Raw genomic sequence first — 21,695 nt, 5'->3', positions numbered from 1 at the left:
ACTCCAGTGCCGCCAGCGGGGGTAGGCTGGGTATGTGATCTCCGTGTAAGCACTCGCCGCGTTTGGTTTAGCTAGATAGGTGCCTACGAAAGCATGGCCGTTAACCCGAGCATGCCGTCATAACAGAGGGCATTGACATCTCCCCGGTCCGTCCTTCGAAAAACATGCTCAAACCCGTCAACCAGTCCCAGCTGCTCCTTACATTTCTGCCTCACGAGTGCTAGGGAATCACTGCCCAACACCACACATACTGGCAGCTTGCCTGCCATCCCCTCGGAGGGCCTCCGAGCTGCGAGGCAAATCCGCCTGGCTCGAAGACTGTGCAGTGGATTCCCTGGCCACGGAGCTCTTTGCGCAACCCTTCAGCAAACCGGCCCAGCGCCGCATTGGAGGCAGAATAGTGAGCGAGGAAGGAGATGGGAGCCCAGGCAACTCCTGCGCCGATGAAGGCCACTGACCCACACCCCTGAGATCGGAAGTAGGGAAGCATGGCTTGGGTGACGCGGATCGGGCCAAAGACGTTGACATCGAATATGTGTTGCATAAACTCGTCACTTCAGACAGGATTAGCTGGCGGTGAGCTTAACTTGAGCTCAACAGGTTCGGGCTAGATTCACATACCTCGCTTCTTCGATGGCCTTCGGGGCAGAGACCCCGCGTTGTTCACCAAGATATCAATCCGCCCAAAGGATTCCCACGCCTTCTTCACCTGGGCCTCTATATGCTCTCGACTCGCCGATACGTCGAGGTCCACGACGGCCACATTGTAGGATGCCAGATGTGCGAGCCTTTCTTCTGCCTGCCGACCCGTCGCAACAACTCTATCACCTGCTGCCAATGCACTAGACACCAAGGCTTCCCAGAGGCCTGACGTTGCGCCGGTTATGAGCCAGATAAGGGGAGCCATGGACTTGTTCCCGCGAAAACCGCTATAGAGAAAGAAGAAAGGAATGAGAACAGGGAAGGGAGTGGTTAGGCGGACCAAGACGCTTTTATATGCAATTCCAAGTTTGATGGGTGCTAACTGAGGGAGTTTCTGGTTCCCGGGATGTTTTTCGGTGTTACTTGGTAGTAGTGATCTCCTGGTCCCTTGGTTTGCATTGGGCTGACACACGACGCTGAACCCGGAACTCCGAGTCCCTGGCTCAAATCGTCCGGCCAAGATAGGTCCGGTTTTGAGGCACAGAACAGCCATGCCGGTCTGGTGGTCGAAGTCTCAACGTTGAACCCTCGGTAGCAATTAGAGATGCAAATAAAAGGATGCATATATCTCCCAAGACGAGCTTCTGCCGGTCTCAAACTGGCTCACAGCCATAAGCACCTCCCTTCGTCTCTTCATTGCTCAGAACCCTCGCATACACCAACATGCCGGAATTCATGCTCTACGGATGTACTGGCTACACCGGCCGCCTTGTGGCCGAGTACGCAACGTCACTTGGACTCGAATTTACCCTAGCTGGCCGCTCGGAGAACGCAGTACGGGCGCTTGCCGCTCGTCTCAATGCGCGGTATCGTGTCTTCAACGTCGACGACGCCCTCGTCATCGACGCATTCCTAAGAGGCGTCCCGGTCCTCCTAAACTGCGCTGGTCCTTTTGCGCACACAGCGGGCCCCCTCATGGAGGGCTGCATCCGAAACGGAACCCACTACCTCGACATTGCCGCGGAGCTCGACAGCTATCACCTAGCGGACAAGCTGGATTAGAAATCAAGGGAAGCAAAGGTCATGCTGATGCCGGGATGCGGCGGTAGCGTCGCCATGCTTGGCTGTCTCGCCAACTACGCGCTAGAAAGCGTCGAGCGCCCGGCTTCCATCGATGTTGCTCTGCATGTCGCAGGACCGATGTCGCGTGGTTCGGTGGCCAGCGCAGCGGAAGGCGGCCTGGCGACTCAATGTCTCGAGCGCGTTGGGGGGGCCGTAGCCCAGAAACAAGATGCCTCCAACCCAGGCGCGACCACGAGCGACTTCGACTTCGGCGACGGCAAGGGCCAGGTTGCCTGTTTCCCGGTGACGCTGCCCGACCTCAGCGCGATTTGGAAGACGACCGGGGTGGCCAACATTCGGACGTTTGTCCACGCCTCGGGGATGACTACCCTGCCAACTGGCGACTCGGATCTTGCAAGCCTGCCCGAAGGCCCAACGGCGCGAGAGAGAGCCGCCAGTCCGTACCATGCCTGTGTGGCGGTCACCAGCGAGGACAGCCCGGGGTCTGTCAAGCGCGCGGTTCTGCATACTGTGAACGGCTACACATTTACCTCGCAAGCATTGGTTGAAGCTGTGAGGCGGGTCCTGGGAGGGGAAGTTCAGGGGGGATTCCAGACGCCGGCGGGTATGCTTGGGACGCGTTTTGTGGAGAGTGTTGCTGGCACGTGTATGAATTAGGTTCAATACATGGGTAGGCAGGTGGATAGCGTGGAAGCAAGGTTGCTAAATAGGGGTTACAGTACCTTACAAAGTAGCTCTCAATGAATGATGGGGGGTTGATTGTGCCAATGTTATCCCCAGTGCCGCCACCTCCTCTCCGTCTTTGTGCTGCCTGCTTACGCCGGGGCTGGTCTCTCCTGTGTAGCCTCCGCACTGGTTAACACCAAGCAGGGGCTACAAGGCCCACCCACCCACAACCCGAAACCCCGGGTGCCGGAGATCTGGACCATTGCCATAGCTCATTCATTACCTCTTCAAAACCCCCGGGCTGAACCTAAATCTCCGGAGTCCGAAGTCACCCTCGCAAACCCGTATTCCGTGCCATCAATGGCATCCTCGGAGCAGTCACTCACTTGTACGCGCTGTTCCAAGCGCTTCACCCAGAGTAAGCGTCTTTGATTTGCAAAATAGAGCCAAGATTAACATGTCTCACTCTCCCCCACTCCTCTCCAGGGTCATCCTTGGTAAGGCATCGAAAGCGGTGCGTTGGGGGGCTGAGAGCGCCGCCCAGGCAAAAAGCATGCCGCCAATGCAAAAGCGCAAAGGTGCGGTGCGACTTGCAGCATCCGACCTGTGGCCGGTGTCTGGCGAGGTCCTTTCATGGGTGCGACTTTGCGCCGGGGAACGCTTCGGCCGTGCCGCCGCCGACACCCCTGCCGTTACCATTCTCCCCCGAGGACGACGACGGGCAGGCCGACACCGCGACCGCGCCCTCCTTCACGGCACAGGAAGAAGACCGCCACTCAAATCGCGCCGCTACTGACAACACCGACTCTCATGAGACCCTTCTCTCACACATACCAGAGGGAATCCCGGCCGATCTCGTAGTGTCCCAAGAGCGGCGCCAGACCCTGCTCGGCAAGGCACCCAATACTCCGAACAACGATCTTGTCGTGCGCCACACAATGCACTTCGTTATCCGTGTGCTGAAATCATGGCCACGCATGATGACTGCTCACCACACTGCTCAGCTCCCGCCTCCGATCCACAGGCTCCAGCTGGTAGATGGCGTTCCGGCCCCGCTGGCAAATTGTTACGCTTTGGTCAAGATGTGGGGCGAACATACGGACGGGAGTCGTGAGCTGGTGAAGAACACCATACTTTGCGAGATAGAGCGGTTACTCGGCGAGGTACGTGCATGTACATGGAGAAGAGAGGTGAATAATCCAGGCATGGCTGACTGTAGCACACACCAAACAGTACACCACGTACAACGAAGACAATCTCTTGGCGGCTGCACAGCCCCTTCTCATCATGCTCATCATGCTCTTGTTCGGCATGACGGGCCCATCCAGCAGCGGACTCGACCACCCAGCCGACGCCCAACTCCTTGTCCGCATGTGGGACGTAAAAGAGCACCTGTCCCAGACGGGGCTCCTCCTCGACCAGGAAACCGCGCACACTATTCCCCCCTCCTGGAGGCAGTGGGCCATGGTGGCCGCCAAGCGCAAAACCATCCACTCGTTCCACCATGTCGAGTGGGCGTGGTCCCTCCTCCACGGGTACCCCGTGCTCACCTGTTTCGAGCTGGCCCCGCTGCCGGCGCCCCCGCCCCGCTACCTCTGGCAGGAGGCCGACGACGAGGCCAGGTGGCGCCGCCTGTACGTCGACTGGCTGGCCCAGTGGAAGGCCGGCTTCTACCGGATGATGGAGTTCTTTCACATCAACTCCGGCGGGGCGTTGGATTCGAGGAGCGAGCTGTGGCTTGCTGATGCCGACGAGTTTGGCATGATGATCATGGCTGAAGGTAAGCTCCCTTTGCCTTTATTGCCCCTGGCTCAACTAACCGTCTATCTACCTACTTAGTGAATGCTGTTGGTGGGCCCTAAACTTTTCTTTGGCAGGGAACTGACTAGTAGCCTACATGTACTTGGACATGCCCCTTCACTGCATCCCGCTCTGACCGCGGAGCCCCAGCCCCTTACCAGGCTATCCTCGCAAAGAAGCCCTTCGGCCACTTTCGCACACAAAATTTACGGGCCTCGTCCAACAAAAGAATTCCCACACCAAGCGCCATAGGCAGGAACCAATGCTCAACCGGCACCTCGGCCGTGCCCAGCACCTTCTGGAACTCTGGGATGTACAGCCAGAAGAAGGCCATGGCCAAGGCAAACAGCATGGCCGGAAACAGGTAGTAGTTTTGCGTGGCCTTGTTGAACAGCGGCGGATGCTGGAAGATGGACAGCCTGCGGGTGCGAACGGCGAGGAGGTTGAACCATTGGCTGGCAGCATCAGCCTGTTAGCATGGCTTCTTTCTTTGGCCAGGGGGGTACGGGGACGTACATAACAACCAACGTCACAAAATAAATGGAGCTGGCCTCATTCAGCTTCTGCAGGTAATAAGCCGCATCGACGCCCTCGGGGTTGCCAAATGCGAACCAGATCTTGCTGAAAGGGATGCCGGAGCGCTCCAGGTACCAGTACGACATGGCAAACGAAGCGACCGTTTCGAGGACGCCAACGAAGCCGTACGTCTGGAGAATGAACCTCCAGTCGACCAGGCGGTCGACGCCAATCTTGCGCGGCGGGCGCATCAGCACGTCGGCCTCGGGAGCCTCGTAGGCGAGGGCTGTGGCGGCGAGACAGTCTGTGAGACAGCTACAGACCCAAGTCAGCCAAGATGTCATTGAGGCGTCACCGACGCAGAAAAGGGGCAAGGGAAGGGGTAAGAAAAGAGGCAAGGAAAACTGACCAAATAACAATCATCAAAAACGAGCTCAGAATCTGTGGAATCCCCAACGCAACATGGTCATGATGGGCCAGAACTCGCTGAAACTGCCCGCCGGCAGCAGATAGGCAATCGTTTTTTCAAGTTTCAAACAGGACCCTCCCAAACCTCACCGCCTCCACAACGCTCCGAAAACGACTCCAGCAGCACCATGTCGGCCGCCTCGATGGCAATGTCGCTCCCGCCCCCGATCGCGATGCCGATATCCGCCGCCCGCAGCGCCGGCGCGTCGTTGACCCCGTCGCCCGTCATGCCCACCACGTGGCCGCGCGCCTGCAGCTCGCGCACGATGCGCAGCTTCTGCTCGGGCGTCGTGCGCGCGAACACCACCTCGCCGTAGTCGGCCACTAGCTGGTCCCACTGCGCCGCGTTGAGCGTGATGAGCTGCGGGCCGGTGACGACGAGGGAGCGGGGGTGGTGTCGTCGTGGTTGTCGTCGTGGTTGTGGTCGTGGTCGTGGTTGTCGTTGTCGTCAGCTTCGGAGGATGGTTCAGGGGAGCTTTTCTCGGCGGGCGGCTCGCGCGAGAGGGCCGTGTGGTCGGCCACGGCGTGGTCGGCGCTGGTGATGATGCCACACTCGCGGGCGATGGCCTGCGCGGTGAGGGCGAAGTCGCCCGTGACCATGAAGATGCGGATTCGGGCGCCGCGGAGGGTCTTGATGACCTCGGGGATTTCGGGGCGTGGCGGGTCGATGATGGCGACGAGGCCGACGAGCGTCAGGCCGTTCTTAGCTTGGGTGAGCATCTCGCCTTCGAAGGAGGGAGAGGAGGGCGAGGAGCGGAGCGAGGACTTGGAGATGGCCTTGTGGGCGAGGAGCAGGACACGGCGGCCCTGCGCTGACCAGTCGTTCTTGATCCTGTCAATGGTCTCCCGTGCAGCGGCATTCAGGCGCACTGCCGCACCAGCCGAGTTGGTGTAGTTGCTGCATCGCTCGAGGAGGATCTCAGGGGCTCCCTTGATGGTGAGAAGTCTAGGAATTTATCCGGGACTAGTCAGCCCAGTTCAAGCGAGTTCTGGTGTAGGCTGGGAACATGGGCGTCTTACAGATCACTGGGCTCAAAGATGGCCGCAGTACCCCTAGGCATGGCAACACCCAACCCTTCAGAGTTAGTCGACCCAAGGACTCTGATCATGAACTTGTTTTTGCTGTTAAAGGCGAGGTTGAACCTGGTAGCCCAGCAGCGCTTCAGCTCCGAAACAGGGCCAATGCTCTCGGCGAAGCGGAGGATGGCCTGGTCCGTGGCGTCGCCGTGGACCTTACGAGCAGCAATGGGCAGATGTTGAGTTGCGGCGTCGAACTCCCCGGCGTTGCAAAGACCGGCAAGGCTCCACAGCTGATCCAGAGCGCTGCTGGTCTGGTGACTCTGGTTAGCAGCCCTGGCGCGGTCCTCCTCGACCGTCTCCAGGCCGACAGCGTAGTCGGTGACAATCATCTTGTTCTCAGTCAATGTGCCCGTCTTGTCCGAGCAGATGACCGAGACGGCGCCGAGGGTCTCGACAGTCTTGAGTGACTTGCAGAGGATTTTGTGCTTCTTCATCATGTTGGCGGCGATGGTGAGGGAGGCAGTGGTAGCGACGGGGAGGCCCTCGGGGATGAAGGCGACAGCGATTGAAACACAGGAGATGATGAGGTTGGGAACGCTGATCCAGTCCGGATGATCCGTCCTCAGCCAGGCGGCCCTAGATTCAACGTCAGCATTGTCACGTAATGCAGGAGTGTGACTCGAGGGTTCCCTTACCAAGTAACAACGACAACGACGATCATGGTGAACATGATGGAGCAAATGATCCACACAAAGTTGAGCACTTCGCGCTCGATTGGCGTGAGGCCCGTCTTAGGCCCGTTGGCCAACCTCGTGATCCGGCCAAACACGGTACGGCCACCCGTGGCAACGACGAGGCCTTTGCAAGTGCCTGAGGTGCAGTGAGTGCCCTGGAGACCGATGTTCTTGGTTTCGAGGTAATTCTTGTCGGTGCAATCGACAGTGGCGGCCAACGGAACGGATTCACCTGCTATCAAGTCAGAGGTGGACCACGCGGTCGTTGAGATTCGAGGCGATTTCGCTCACCAGTCAGAATCGAGCGGTCAAAGCTGGCGTCAGAAGAGACCTCAGTGAAGCGAACGTCGGCCGGGATCTTGTTGCCGGCCTTGATGAGCAGGACATCGCCAGGAACGATATCAGCCGCCATGATGGACACCGGAAGACCATCTCTGACGGCCAGGCACTCCCCCGGGATCATGTCCTTGATGGATGCCATGACGCGGGCCGAAGACCAATCCTGCCACATGTTGAAGGCGGCCTGGATGAGGAAAACAACAACCAGGACAATGGCCAGGGCCAGGTTGGCTGGCGCCGGTGGGTTGCCCAAGGGCTGCCATGCGATGAAGACGAGGATACCACCGACGAGGAGGATGGCTCCAAACCCCTTGAAGAAGTAGCCGAACCATTCCCGGAGGCGATGCGTCTCTGGCGGCGGGGGTGTGTTCTTGCCAAATTCTGCGGTTCTCCGCTTGATCTGGTCCTCAGACAAGCCGTGATTGAGGGAGGTCGACAAGCGCCGGGTGGCCTCATCAGAGGTAATAGTATGCCATTCGAGGTCAGCAAGGTCAGTCGTGGTGCCCTTTTGAACCTTCTTTTGCAGTTCGGCCTTGCGATTATAGTCGTCAATGTCGATGGAGCTGCGTGGGACGGCCAACTTGGTCAGCATGCGTCCATGTATTGATGCTCAGGGGTGATTTGATGATCCCGAGCCCTCGACAGCTGGGAAACAGGGGCACTCACACAGTCCGATACTGGATTGCCAGGCCAGCACCAGGGTCGGCACGGGAATTCGAGTGAACGCTGTGGATGGACATGGAACCGCGGGACCGGGCACGCTTCAAGCCAGAGCGAGCGGTTGACTGGGCCGGGTGGCCTTCCAGATCCTCCATCCGCCAGCGGACAGCCGGGGGGTTCGACGGGATCGGCGATTTTTCATCCATGGTGGGGTGACTGCAAGAAGGGCGAGTTGGGGCCGGAGCAAAGATTGGAAAGTAGGAGTGAAGTGTGAAAGAAGCCAGCATGGGAAGATGGGCGGGAAGTGCTTTTAAGTGCGCACCCGCAGAGAGGGAGACAGATCCCTGTGGTCTCGCATCTAGTACCGCATGCAGGTTGGACGCAGTAGGATCCCAAGACCGGTTACCCCATCTGACATGGGCAGTCCAGTTGGTACTGCCTGTGGGCGGCGTGGGTGCGGATGCTGGCAAAGGGGTAATCCACTGGGTAACGGACCAACCAAACTTGTCGGGAGTGTTTGATCACAAGCCAGCTACCAGGCTGCCAGGGAATTGGCCATTGTCGGCGGCTCCAGGGAGCCATCATCAACATTCCACGCCCAGGTGTGCTGCAATGGCCATAGGAGTGGCGCCGGCGGAGAAATCGCCTGCTAAGATACGAGACCGGACACTGCCCCAACCATGGCTTTGAGGGAGATGGGAATGGAGCAAGCTCCGGCAAGCTTCGGTGGCCAGGGATGAAGGAGCTGCATGGGTGCTTCTATAGGGGGGGAGTAGGCGATGGTTTCAAGACTTGAAATGATGAACATGATCCAATGGCCCGTGGCCAAGCGGCGGCATGCTGCACTTCTTTGCAGGAACAAACCCCGTCCGTACAGGACATTACAGGCTGGGATTTTTATTTACAGCTGCGCCCAGGGATCAGGACTCAGGAGTCGCCAAAGAACACCGGATTGGAGACTACCAGGTTGGATATTGCGCTAGAAACCTTGGTCCACGACAAAAATGGTCCGAGGACCTCAGGACTCGGACAGTTGGCGGGGCGTGAATGGGAGGGACTCGAGGGGGTGATGCAATTTAGCGTCGCTAGGTAGTATCTCGAGCCAAGTTGCCCGTTTCGGACGCCCCAGTGCCTGCAAAACACCAAGAGCACAAACCCATGATGGGGTCTCGTAGAGCAGTAACAGAAAGCCGAAATTCGCTCATAATTGGCCTGTGAGAGGAGCTTTGGCCACTTGCTACGAAAGACATGGTCAACTTAAGCTTTTTCCGGGACAGGTCCCCGGCCCCTTTTTGGCGCCAGCCGATTGGGATTCAGTGGCCGGGGTACTTGGAGGTTCCTTTGAGTGGAGGATCCAGTTGAGGGTCCTTGGAGAAGCTGTTCCTCCAATCCAACTTTGGTCTGTGGGCACTGCTGACGCCAGGAGGCCTCCCACAGTCATGGCCAAACCAAATGACGCCACTCACTCGCAAAGAGGCAGCTGGGAAAAATCCCTCAGCTACGCCCTTTGAAATTGACGATGTGGAAAACTACCTATTCTCCCGTCGAATATCACAAGCTGCCGAACCTCCCTCGGTGCATGCCGGGCGTGCAGGCCATCGCGAGTTGGCGACATCGCTGACTGCCTGTCCCCTCGCCGAATGGGTCCCGTCCGCCCCTGCCTAGCCAGTATCTAAGTAGCACCGTGTTGATAGGTAGCTATACCTGCTATTACTGTGCTCGTTGAGAGGGAGGAGTTGTTGGTTGTGGGTTGACTACCTAAATACATGTGTTGATTGCAGGCAATGTTGGAAGGAGGGAAATCGACGCGCCTGCATACGCGCACAGGGTCATCATGGATTTGACAAGATTGAGTGAGGCAAAAGTTGCATTTGAGGCTTTTTGTACAGCGTCGTTGAAATGTCTCAAGATGGCAGATTGGGGTTGTAGAACTGCCCTGCTGTCAACCGCATCGTCCAGGGGAGAGTTGGGCGGAGGAGTTGGCTGGCAAGAGGGGTTTGTTGGATGATCTGGCATAGTTATCGATTCGTTGCTTGAAATCGGGTCATTCAGATCCGTCACAGACAGACTAAGAAGAACTTGGATATGCGTGGGAGGAGGCCGGGGACAGAGCCACGTGAACTAAGCCTCGCGAATACAACAATCCTCTATGCCACCAGAGTGCTGTATGTGGCATTTCCCTGCGCCATATTGTCCTGGGCTATGCCCCCAACTTGCTACGGCCCCGGAAGACGTCACAGCTGCTTCTTATGTGGCTGAGATTGACCCCATCCTGGGATCATCATCCCGCAGGATGAACTGTTCATCGTACACCGGCCATTGGTAGGCCCGGCCGCCCGGGACAGCATCCAACAGACAAGAATCAAACCTTTGGAGCAATGGTCGATCAATGTAACGTTAAAATGTCAACCTTTCGTCAGTTCACGCGTTTTCTGCCCCCGGCCATGTCAATCCTTCCAATTGATACTGCGCAATGGCCGACTGATCGTCTATTCATAGACGCCATGCGAGTATATAATGATTCCCGTCAGACCATGGCCGCAACACTGGTGATACCAATGCCTGTTGCTACCACCGATGCCAACGATGTGGTGCAAAACAGAAATCTCCGGGATATTGACTGCCGTCTTGCTGGCGGCCCAAGATGCCGCGGGCCAAGCCACCGTGACATCCATACGAGCCATTGCGCTGCCCACGGCACGCCCTTCAAATGCCTTCGAAGTCCCCCCTGATTTTCCCAGCGTGGGTTTCGAAACAGCCTTTCTCGCCGGCTACAACAACTCATTCTCCAACAAGCTGGTGGCGTCGCTAGCCTCGCGCATGGCCGTGCCGCCGGTCATCAGAATCGGGGGAACCAGTGGGTGAGTGCATTTAGGATTGAGCCGCTTCACTCCCTCCGACTACTGTATTTCAGTGCTACAACATCCTGATTATGTCCTGACCCGCCGTAGGGACCTCATCACCTTCAATCCGGGCCAAGCAGAACCGGCTCATTGCACCGAGAAGGCTAAAGCCTGTGACTCGAATGCCAGCTTCATCCTCGGACCGAGCTACTTTGAGGTCTTCACATACTTTTACCAGTCCGTCCACTTCTCCATCCAAGCCCCGCTCGGCGACGGCGAGCCCAACCGCACCAACATCGTGGCCTATGTCAAGCGTGCCTACGACGCCTTGGGCAGTGCCGCGCGCGTTAACGCCATCGCTATTGGAAACGAGGTGAACTGGTACCATGACAAGCAATATGATGCCGTCGAGTACGTCGCCGATGCAAAAGTCGCCAAGGACGCCATCACCTCGGCCCTGGAGCTCGGCAGCGACCCCATCTGGGAGATTCTGGACACGGCGTCTGGGCAGGCGTCCAACGGCAACGCCCCGTACACGGTCGAAGGCGTGTTCGATGCGGGCATTAACCGTGATGACCGGGTTAAGTACGTGGCCGAGCATTACTACCAGTTTGACGGCAAGACCCACGGTATCCGGGACCACCTCCTCAACCACACCGCCGTCCGGCGCAAGCTCGCCAACTACCTTCCCAGCATCCAATACACGCACAACACGCCCGGGACAAGGTTCATCCTCAGCGAGACGGGCGGGCCCCTTGGGGTGCACGAGGAGGACCAGACCTTCTTCGCCAACACGCTCTGGTCCGTCAACTTCCAGCTCTACGCCATGAGCCTGGGCGTCAGCCGCGTGTCGGGCACGCAGCGGCCCGAGGCCCGGCGCAGCCTGTGGATCCCCACGGCCGGGTTGGCCGCCCCGGGCCCACGCGTACAAGCCCCCTACTACGCGCTCCCGTTCATCGCCGACTTTATCGGCAAGACGGCCGCGGGCGGGAAGCGAGGCGTCGTCGACTTGGATCTCGGCAGTCCCGTCCTCAGCGCCTACGCCATGTTTGAGGGCCAGACCCTGGCCCGCGTCGCCGTCGTCAACTTGCGCGAGTACGCGGGCGGGGCCACGCGGAACGCGGTCAAGGTCCGTCTCCAGAACCTGGGTGCTGCGGTCAGCCAGGTCCAGGTCGGGCGGCTGCATGCCGACGCGGGGACGGCGGCCGGAGGGTTTGATGTGAATGGGAAGAATATCACGTGGGCGGGCCAGCAATGGAGCTACAAGGCGGACAAGGGCGACGGTCACGGCACGGTACAGATGAAGACTCTTGGAGTTACCGGAGGTGTGGCAGAAGTCGTTATTCCGGATACCGAGGCGGTGATTGTATATGTGAAATAAGCTAGGGAAGTGATGTGAGCTACTTGCTGACCGGGATTCGACCAACAGATCCCGGATCATGGCCAAGATGTGGACCTGTGCTCCCTAGGTACCGTTTCCATACCAGCCTGTCATGGAGGGAACATGTCAAGTCGCCTACTTGAAACTAAAGGCGGATCATAGTCAAATCCAACAATGTTCTCCATTGCCCGAGTAACAACAGTAGGTAGGTAGGTACATGTATGTACCTACCTATCTACCATGCGTGCCCTGCATACCGATCAGTTGAATCATGATACCCACCTGTCCTCAAAGGATTCACACGAATCCTTTGCCCCGTCCTCACGCCACAGCTGCGCCGATTGGCTACCTACATAGGTAGGTACATTTACCTGTTCCTGTACTGAAAGCGAACAAAGACAATAACTTGAAATTAACCGAATGTTTTCTGCAGCTCTACCAATCCACGTCCACCATTGACAGCACCCGATTCATTCTTGGAGATATATAAGTACCTAGGTGTTTGTCCCCGCCAGGGCTTCTAATCTCATTAACGATACCAACCACAGGCAGGCAACTATCTAGGTAACTACCTACATATCCAAGATGGCTCAAGAACAACAATCTGCGGAATCCAGCCCGGGGAGGCAGGAGGGCAACTCCGACCGGAACAACCTCAACCAAGAAAGCCTTGGCTACCGCGAGTACAGGTTGATCGAAAAGTGGATGCCCACCGTGGACGCCATCCGCGTAGCCACGAGCGCCGCCTTCCCCTCCAGCCCGCGAGGTCCAGGCTTCCACCGCTACTGGCACGCCGTCTTCACGCCCCTGCTCGCCTCCGTCGCCGCCGACCCCTCCATCCCCGACCACCTGACCCAGCCGCCCAGCCCCCGCTTCATCGTCAACGTCTTTGACCACCCCCATAAGTTGTGTTGCCCGTGCTCCCTCCCCGAGGTCCAGCCCAGCATCGTGCTGGAACGCCCGGATGGCGTGCGCAAGACGGATTTGGTGCGCGGCGTGCGGGATTTCTTGTATGGTGCTGGTGCTGGTGGTGGGGGCGGTGCTGCGGCTGCGGCTGGGGCGGGGACGGTGAGGGTGAGGGTGTACCGCGCTGATGAGTGGGATGAGCATGAGGGAGATGTTATGGCGGAGCCGTTGTTGTATGCTTGGGATTGGATGAGCGGGGGATGGGACGACGACGGGCAGCGCGTGTCGTTTTATCATGTTGGGGGGGAAGCGCCGCACGTGTATACGTATGCTTGTCCAGTGGGAGAATATGGGAGGAAGATGGAGCAGGACACTGAAGATGACGAGCCTGAGCTCTTAGGATTTACCCGGAGTTTGGCTACTTGAGAGTAATATTAAAGCTTGCTTAAGGCTTTTTCACTCTTTCATATAAAATTGGACCATATAATCTACCAGTTAAGATTTTCTACATACATAACTCGTAGTTTCACGTTTAGTCTCTGGGGATTACCTACTCATAATATAAAGAAATATTATAGAATGGAGACAGCGAGGATGAAGACGACGAGGATGGGGCTGAGTGAGAAGACTCAGGACAACTAGGTACCAAAGGCAGAAGCTAGTTGATTTTGAGAACAGGATACCTTGCCTACCTACTTGCAGCCAAGTAATTAAACTAGGTAGGTAGTTATAGACTCTGAACTTGGTAATTATCAATACAAGTACCACCCATTGCTAAACCCTCTATGTGCCAAGATCTAACGACAAAGTGAACTAACCGATTTCGCCACCTTACTCGGTCTCCTCGAACTCGGTAATCTGGAACTCCTTCGGCCCCGAGTACGCGACGTCATTGTCGAACGGGTTCTCCTCGTCATTCAGGTTGACCGAGATGTCCTCGGGCGGGATCGCATACAGGCCCTTGACGCCGTTGACGGTCACGTTCAGAGACGCGCCGCTGCCCTCGGCCGAAGACTGGAAGAAGGTCCAGGTGACGGCGTCGTTATTGCAGTTGCCCGCGCCCTCGTACACCAAGGCCAGCCACGTGGCGCCGGAGAAGCCCGCGTCCAGGTATGCGCTGCAGTGCACGTCTCCCTCTAGGCCGGGTGCCGAGACGTCGAAGTCGAAGCTAGCGAGGGAACGGTTTAGTATGCAAGGATTAGTTAGGAAAAGCAGTTATAGGAAAGCCCACCGGCAGTATCCGCTGTTGTGCGTCTTGGCCGCGGTGAAGCCAGCGATGTCATAGGGCCCGACTGACTGCCGGGTTTGCTGCACGGGAGTGGCGGCGGCCAGGCCGGCGAGCAAGAGAACAGCCGAGGAGAAGGTCTTCATGTTGGCGGTGTGGTGGTTGTGGATGTGTTGTTTGTAAGTTGTTGAAGTTGTTGGTCGCAAACATGACCGCTTCCATCAGCGGCATCCCTCTCGTCATTTATACTTTTGAACCTTCACCCACGGCTTTTGAACCCACGGATCCGGAGGCGATGCCAGCAACCTGGGCAGGATTGTGTCAGATGGCTTGGCGGTTCTCGTATTCCCGGCCGATGCAGGATTGACCATGCCTAAAATAACCCGCTGCGTGGTGTGGGAGACGCTCGACGGAGTGACATTGTACCGTGTGACTGGAGAGCCCGGGCCGCTTGAACCTGTCTGCCCAGTTCCAGCAGTGATCCGCCAAAATACCTCGTGTTCTGTGACGTCGACATTCCCTTGCAACATTACGGTTGGCCAGCAAAAGATCCTGTCGATGCCGCCAATGGCCAAACAAAATGCAGGAACATGGAGCAATGAATCTCGATGTGGCTGTATACTGTGTAAGCTGATATCACAGAGTTTTTTCTCACTGCATATACCGATGAAGCACAGGGGAAAATGGTGAAGAAAAAAAGTACCTAGATCAGTAAGAATGTTTAAAATGCATCATAAACTGTGGAACAGGCCGGTGGCGAAGCATCTGCTGAGAGTCCAGATGAACAAAAGTCTTGCCTTCCCGAGAAAGAGGAAAGTCAGAAGGATCCTCGTCTGAGCCTGGTCATGTCATGGGAGGAATCAAAGCAACTTACCTATACCAAGTCTGTATCTCACAGCTGACAATCTGTACTACCCACGTTGGATAACGGGCATACCTCGTACGAGCGAGCAACCTATCAAGTCTGTATCTCACAGTTGACTGTGAGAAAACCTCGTCGAACCTAATTATTCGAACCTTGATATGAATATCAACTACGAAGTAGAGACACAACATTTTCATACGGCAATATCAAGCGTCAAAGCAACAGTGCAACCAGACTATGACAAGGATCTGCCCAACTGCGTCGTATTTCGTATCATCAGACGCGACCCAGGGATCTTGAGTTTCTGTCCCGGCAAGGCTCGGGCACGGCGCGAATCAAAAGAATGAAAGTTAATCACATAAACCATCGAAGTTGGACCATCCGCAACATGTTGGCCTAGGGATACCACGGCGAGGCCCGAGGGATAATCAGAGATGTTACGGTCATCGGCTCGAGGGAATAGTTGTGTACCTATGGAGTGCCTTCGCGGTTCAACGACATGCCAGTGGTCATCGGATTAACTACCGTCAAATGTAGAGTCTGCTGTTCATGCGTGGATGTATGTCATTGTTCAAAGTCGTCAGCGAGATGTGAAGGGCGGGCTGCGTTGAAGTTGAGTTGTATCGAGGCAGAGTTGATGAAGCCCAGGTTTAAGACGAGGACAGGAGAATGCCAGGGAGACTGGAAGATCGGGTTATTACATGGGCTCAAGCGAGGATAAGGCTGTGAGTGCAGTTTACAGTCTAATGAACAGGATTGAGAATAGAGATCACAGGAAATATGGCGAGTGTGGGTGAATCATTTCATTGCAGCGTCGATGTGTTGCAAACCCGCGAGCGGCTTGACATTATACATTAACTAGATACAGTAGAATGATACACCCCTTTTTCTGTTGTCCTGCGCAGGCCCCCCGGACGCTGCGCACACCTTTTCAACTCATCCCGACGCTTAGAGGTGGAGGAGGGCGAAGACGGGGCCGAGGAGGCCGGTGATGCCGTCGCAGGTGTTGGTGATCTTGTGAGCGCAGTCGCCGATCTGGCCAACGATGACCTGGAGCTCAACGACGGCGGTGAGCTTGGCAACGATGGAGAGAGCAAGGTTGACAATGGGGGCGGTGATGTTGACAATCAAGCCGAGGCAGGCCTTGAGGTCGGCACCAATGACAGCGAGGATTTCTGATCGCGTTAGTGCTGGTTCAAAAGGCTGACATGAAGGGCTAGAACTCACTGGCATCGAGGACGACAAGGGCCTTGAGGCAGACCTCAACCTTGGCGATGAGGGCCTGGACGCGGACAACGAGGTCAAGGACAACCTCGAGGTCGGCGGCAACAATGACACCAGCATCGATGACGAGGCCGTCAAGCTGGGGTGCGCAGTCCTGGAGGACCTTGAGGTCAACCTCGAGGGCGGCGATGACCTTGACGAGAGCCTGGGCATCGATCTCGGCCTTGGCAACGATGGAGGCTGACGAGAGTTAGTTGGGACTCGGAAAGCGCTGAAAGTCTCTTACCGATCAAGTCAAGGTGAGCCTCGACCTTGGCCTCGACCTCGACAACGGCGTCGACAACGGTCTTGACGACCACGACAACACCGGCAGCGACATCGACGTCGTTGTCACCGTTGGCAGGGTGGTTCTTGATGGGGGTCTTGATGCTGCCAGGGCCGCAGGTGCTGGGGACATCGACGTGGGGAGCATCGACGCCAGTCTTGTCGGTGCCGCTGCACGGGCAGGGAGCGGGAACGGTCTGGCCCTCGAGGACGGGGGCGGCAATGGCGGAGCCAACCGCGAAGGCGGCGAGAGCGGTGCTGAAGAACTTCATTTTGATGGTTGGGGAAGTAAAAAGGTAGTCTAAAAGAGTGACTAAGGTCTGTTGATTAAGAAGTAAAGTAAGTGTATGAGTAAATGAAGGACTGGCTGGCTTGTTGATGCTGAGCGTGGTGGTGAAAAGATTGTTCCAACGAAGGGAGAACAGAGAGTATTAATACTCGTTGACGGCCGCCCCCTTCCCCTTCCAGCCGTCATGGCCCTCACCATGACATGGCTGCATGCAGCGGTGATGGACGCCCACCCATCTCCGCCAGGCCGGGGCCGGCGTGCGTTGCCGGGGAGCGTTGTTCCCTCCCGGCACGTCCAACATTGCCCCTCCAATATGGCCGGGGAGTTCTGTCCGCTCTGAGCATGGTGTTGCTCGCAGATCCCAATAGCCCCGAGCCGGGTTCCACGCCCCCGGGTGATCGCCAGCCCTATGACTCGAAACGGTAACCAGGTTGCTTCGCCGTTGGGCTGGGTTGGATGTTGGCACGCCTGGACACAGGCTGTGGCGTTTTCCCTGCATTCGCAAACCGAACGACGTACGTTTGATCCCAATGGCTCGTACTTTTTTTTTTTTCTTTTTCACCGCCGCCAGTGTCCAGCTCCTACCTCACCGCCAGGAGATGGCTCTTGGACGAGTCGTCGTGAGAGCCAATAGGAGCGTATCTGAGGAGTCAAAAGTGCCCAGACTGCCAAGGGCAGTAGTTAGCGCCGATCATGCTTAAGCTTCGGCACTGTTGTGCCTGTAACCCTGCGGTGTGGAGGCCTGATATGGCAACTTCCGCTGTCATTCACCCCTGGTCAAGGTTATGTCGTTGGTTGTGAAACATGCAGGGCCAATGCCAGGCTCAACACCAACCGTTGTGCCAGTGCAATGCAAACAGACATGTCTTGGGAAAGGGGGTTGCCATGGGTCTCCATCATGATCGACAGCCCAACGCAGGAACCAAATGCAAGCAACCACAACGGTTCGGGTCGGGGGACACAACTGCGCACCGCCACGCGTGCCCTTGCATGCGGCTGAAGGACGGTGTCAAACAAAAAGCAAACCCACATCGGCCTGAAATAGCTTCGCTCCGCTTTTGCCAACCCGCCGAGGAATTATTTCCCCGAGATGTGCCGTTCACTCTCTCCAAGACAGCCAAAGTGGTTGTCGAGAGGCGTCGGTCTCGACTTAGTGGAAAAGCAATGTCTCACGCTGACTAGTCATCGCTAGCTAGCTGTAAAAGTCCGAAAGGAAGTGGGTTGTCATTTGCCCCTTTCCCCACACAGTTGAGCTCCGATCACTGTTGACAGCCGTCTCTTCTCCTGCATGTTGCGCGTGTGATACAGGGTTTCCTTGTTTTCACGACTCGTAGTCCGTCGCCGTTTGGTTCAGGTGACAGCGACCAGGATTACAAAAAAGCGGAAACCCAAGGCACTGGCCCGAGACTGGGTTTGGTACCCAACCAATGTAGATCTTCTCTCGCCGGCGAATGTCGGGGTCTTCGGCTCTGCCAGCTTGTGCATGGCGACCCCTTTTCGGCGCTGCGGAGGTGTCCACCATTGCCAACTCATTTCAAAGTGGTTATCATCCTTTCGGGCGAGGCGAGTCGCGGGCCATCCGGCTGCCGGGTGTGCAGGCCCCCTGAAGAATCGAGATCAACCAACAAACATGTCAAAACGAGTCACCGCCACAACACGCCAAGGGCTCGTTCGTATCTTGCTGTCTTGACATCTACTTGTAGTTACGTTCCACGTCTGGTCTCCACAAATAGGCCCTGATTCCCTGGCAACGTGCCATCGGTGCTGCCTCAACACTTTTTCCCTCTCTCTCTCTCCTCACTCGCACCCCTGCTCCTGCCTCCTGAACTTGGCGGACGGGGCCGGCAGGTAACGGATCCTGAAGTCGGTGGTCTCGGCCGCGTCATAGTCGGCAACCTCCTCCCGGTCCCCAAAGATCCGCAAGGCCTTGACGGCGAACTTGTACCGCCCCGCAGGCGCGTAGGTGCCGTCGTCCAGCTTGCCGTCCCAGCTGTACTCGAAGCGGCCGCGCGGGTTCCACAGCGCTGGCAGGCCCTCGGGCTGACCGATGGTCTTGGTGCCGAAGACGACGCCCGCCGTGCGCGCGACCGTGGTGCAGTTGCTCACGGGCACGATGTCGGCGCGCAGCACGGCGGAGCCCATGGCCAGGCTGACGACCAGCTTGGGCCGCTCGGTGCGGTTCGCGTAGGACGAGTCGTTGGAAAAGCCCGGCGGGGGGAGCACGAAGGTGACGCCCGCGGGCACGGGCGTGTTGCTCTGGTCGCGGGCGCTGCTGATGAGGGCGGCTTTGGAGTCGAGCACCACCACGGAGCGCATGCTGCCCGCCACGCCGAGGTAGGGGAGCGAGAGCGCCGAGCTGTCGGATCCGTTGATGGCGATGTAGCCCGAGTAGACGGGTAGCCGCTTCACGTTGACGCCCTTGGGAGGGGTCGCGGTCACGGTGATGATCTTGCGCTGGCCGGCGGGGATGGTGAAGTTGCTCGGGCTGAACGACAGCGAGGCGAAGTCGCCGGTGAGCTCGTTCGGGAACGCGGCCGGGCTGATGGTCTTCTCGTCATTGAACGTGTAGGCGGTAGCGGCACCGATGTTGCTCAACGAGTAGGTCACTGCGGTCGCGCCCGTGTTGGAGATGCTAAAGTTCTGCACGGGGCTGAAGTTGTCCGTGTCGTTGAAGGAAATGCTCGACACGCTCAGCAGGGTTGTCGCCCTGGCGGCATCCCAGGCCTGGAGCAGACCGGCGCCCTGCTGTGCCACCGGGGCGAGCACAGGCAGAGACTTACCTTGCAGCCGGAAGACGTTGGGACGTGCTGTGGCCGACAACACGTTCTCGAGTGTCTTGGGGTCCTTGGTGTTCCGCGCGGTCATGAGCAGGGCGTAGATGGCCGCGGCCATGGGGCACGCCATCGAGGTTCCGGAGAGCACGCCGTATGAACCAAGAGCACGGGGATAGGTCGACAAGATCAAGCCGCCGGGGGTCGAGAACTGAGGCTTCACCTCCACTTCGTACGTGGGGCCCCAGCTGGTGAAGTCGCTTAGGAACCCGCCGCTGAGAGTGTTCTTGGAGGAGCTGAGGAAGGTGCCGGCTTTGAGGGGGTCCGTCATGTGGACTACCACCTCGGATCCCGCCTCGAGTGCGCGGACCCAGATTTCGCCCTGCTCCGGCGTGACCATGGCGACGCCGACGACGCCCTCCACGTTGGCCGACACGCTGACGGTCCCATCCACATTGTTGTAAAACATGACATACTTGGCTCCCTTGGCTACAGCGTTGGCCGCCTTGTCCACGAATGCGCAGGTGCCGCGGCGAACCAGCACAATGTACCCGGACAGGTCGGGGGTCGAGTCGGGATAGGGCTCGCATCCGTTGGCCGGGTCGGTCGTGTCGAAGCCGACGGACCAGAGAGGGAGGGTGACATCATCCCAAGTCCCCGGCTCGCCAGCGGTAAAGCCAAAGAAGTCCGATGTCCCGTTGATGGAGAACGAGGCGTTGCTGAGGAGCGCGGGCGTGACGGTGTTGTCGACAGACGCGATGGCGGTGACCCTCTTGCCGTTGGCAGCGGTGGACGCGTAGAAGATGCCCGCCGCACCGTCGTTGCCGGCCGAGACCACGCAGGGAACGCCGTTGTCGACGATGCGGGAGACCACCGCGGCCCACGGGTCCTCGCTCCAGCCGGACGCGCCGCCGATCGAGGCCGTGATGATGTCGCTGCCGTCCTCGTACGCCATGTTGTAGGCGGCGATCAGGATGTCATTGCCGACGTCGCCGGTGCAGCCGAAGACGCGGTACGAGCCCAAGGTGACGCCCTCCGCGGCTCCGACGATACCGTACGGGTTGTTGGATTGGGCCGCGATGATGCCGGCGACGTGCGTACCGTGGCCGTTGCACTCGTCGAGCGGGTCCGCGTCCGGCACCGGCGTGTTGGCGCCGTTGAACTTGTCGCCGACCAGGTCGGTGCCGTACGAGACCAGGCAGCCCTCGCCGAAGCAGCCACCAAGGGCCGGGTGGAGGTAGTCGGTCTGTTCTCGCTCGTCAGTGACACGTCTGGCCGGCGCTGGAATGCGCCACTGGCACCCCCGGCTGACTTACACCTGTGTCAATAATGCCGATCTTGATGCCCTTCCCGGTGACAGCCTTGTCCTTGAACCTGTTCACCTGGGTCATCAGGTGCGTGCTGAAAGTATCGCTACCCTCTTGCCGCTTAGACAGAACGGCCTCGACGGCGTCACCCGTGGAATGGACGACGTGGCGCGGGACGGGATAGCGCCGGACCGGGTAGACAGCCTTGATCTTTGGCATGGTGGCCACCTTGGCGATCATCTGGTCGGCATTCTTGGTGTCCTTGAACTGGATAGACGCGCCCTTGAACAGCTTGAAGCGGAGGTCCTTGCGGAGGGACGCTTTGCCCCCCAGGTTGTTGACGAAGGCATTGGAGTCCTAGCGAATCTGTTAGTACGGTACGCGAGACATGGAAGGGCCAGTTCAGTTCCTCACCTGATCCTCTTCGTACTCGACAATGTAGGCTCCGGGGAAGAAAAAGGGGGTGTAAAGAAAAACGACACGGGCACAGACCATTAACACTAATCAACAGAGACAAAAAAGGGCCAAACAAAGAAACAACGAAACTAACCAACCGAGGAAAAAACGACATCGATGAAGAAAAAAAAGAAAAAAAAACCAACAAAAAACACACAAAACAAAAAAACAAAAAA

At 57.7% G+C, this 21,695-nt stretch overlaps 7 protein-coding genes across 7 annotated transcripts in view; 3 read left to right on the top strand and 4 right to left on the bottom strand.

The window, feature by feature from the left end:
* Window positions 1-1,365: 1,365 nt before the first annotated feature.
* On the top strand, window positions 1,366-4,230 carry CHGG_03664 (uncharacterized protein; the record flags this gene model as incomplete). Its single annotated transcript, XM_001230179.1, has 5 exons — window positions 1,366-1,569; window positions 1,705-2,329; window positions 2,570-2,809; window positions 2,878-3,554; window positions 3,625-4,230. The coding sequence occupies 5 exons, from the start codon at window positions 1,366-1,368 to the stop codon at window positions 4,228-4,230; spliced, it is 2,352 nt and encodes a 783-aa protein (XP_001230180.1).
* Window positions 4,231-4,345: 115 nt separating this feature from the next.
* Window positions 4,346-8,134, bottom strand: CHGG_03663 (uncharacterized protein; the record flags this gene model as incomplete). The annotated part of the gene is made up of 8 exons (XM_001230178.1): window positions 4,346-4,646; window positions 4,708-5,011; window positions 5,266-5,499; window positions 5,727-6,121; window positions 6,196-6,831; window positions 6,891-7,161; window positions 7,221-7,831; window positions 7,935-8,134. 8 exons carry the CDS (start codon window positions 8,132-8,134, stop codon window positions 4,346-4,348), a joined length of 2,952 nt encoding a protein of 983 aa, XP_001230179.1.
* A 2,380-nt stretch (window positions 8,135-10,514) lies between these two features.
* Window positions 10,515-12,152, top strand: CHGG_03662 (uncharacterized protein; the record flags this gene model as incomplete). Its single annotated transcript, XM_001230177.1, has 2 exons — window positions 10,515-10,789; window positions 10,880-12,152. The coding sequence occupies 2 exons, from the start codon at window positions 10,515-10,517 to the stop codon at window positions 12,150-12,152; spliced, it is 1,548 nt and encodes a 515-aa protein (XP_001230178.1).
* A 585-nt stretch (window positions 12,153-12,737) lies between these two features.
* Window positions 12,738-13,484, top strand: CHGG_03661 (uncharacterized protein; the record flags this gene model as incomplete). Its single annotated transcript, XM_001230176.1, has 1 exon — window positions 12,738-13,484. One exon carries the CDS (start codon window positions 12,738-12,740, stop codon window positions 13,482-13,484), a length of 747 nt encoding a protein of 248 aa, XP_001230177.1.
* Window positions 13,485-13,889: 405 nt separating this feature from the next.
* Window positions 13,890-14,429, bottom strand: CHGG_03660 (uncharacterized protein; the record flags this gene model as incomplete). Its single annotated transcript, XM_001230175.1, has 2 exons — window positions 13,890-14,226; window positions 14,290-14,429. The coding sequence occupies 2 exons, from the start codon at window positions 14,427-14,429 to the stop codon at window positions 13,890-13,892; spliced, it is 477 nt and encodes a 158-aa protein (XP_001230176.1).
* Window positions 14,430-16,096: 1,667 nt separating this feature from the next.
* Window positions 16,097-16,968, bottom strand: CHGG_03659 (uncharacterized protein; the record flags this gene model as incomplete). The annotated part of the gene is made up of 3 exons (XM_001230174.1): window positions 16,097-16,323; window positions 16,376-16,612; window positions 16,740-16,968. The coding sequence occupies 3 exons, from the start codon at window positions 16,966-16,968 to the stop codon at window positions 16,097-16,099; spliced, it is 693 nt and encodes a 230-aa protein (XP_001230175.1).
* Window positions 16,969-18,782: 1,814 nt separating this feature from the next.
* Window positions 18,783-21,695, bottom strand: part of CHGG_03658 (uncharacterized protein) — a gene marked incomplete at both ends in the record, with an annotated part of 4,447 nt that continues 1,534 nt past the window's right edge. The window contains 2 exons of the mRNA XM_001230173.1: window positions 18,783-21,002; window positions 21,073-21,420. Of these exons, the coding sequence (XP_001230174.1) occupies window positions 18,783-21,002; window positions 21,073-21,420 (2,568 nt within the window). The remainder of the gene's footprint in view (window positions 21,003-21,072; window positions 21,421-21,695) is intronic.

The sequence above is a fragment of the Chaetomium globosum genome, genomic scaffold, assembly GCF_000143365.1.
Source record: "Chaetomium globosum CBS 148.51 scaffold_2 genomic scaffold, whole genome shotgun sequence".
Classification (NCBI taxonomy): domain Eukaryota; kingdom Fungi; phylum Ascomycota; class Sordariomycetes; order Sordariales; family Chaetomiaceae; genus Chaetomium; species Chaetomium globosum.
This window is presented reverse-complemented; position numbering and strand designations above follow the sequence as displayed.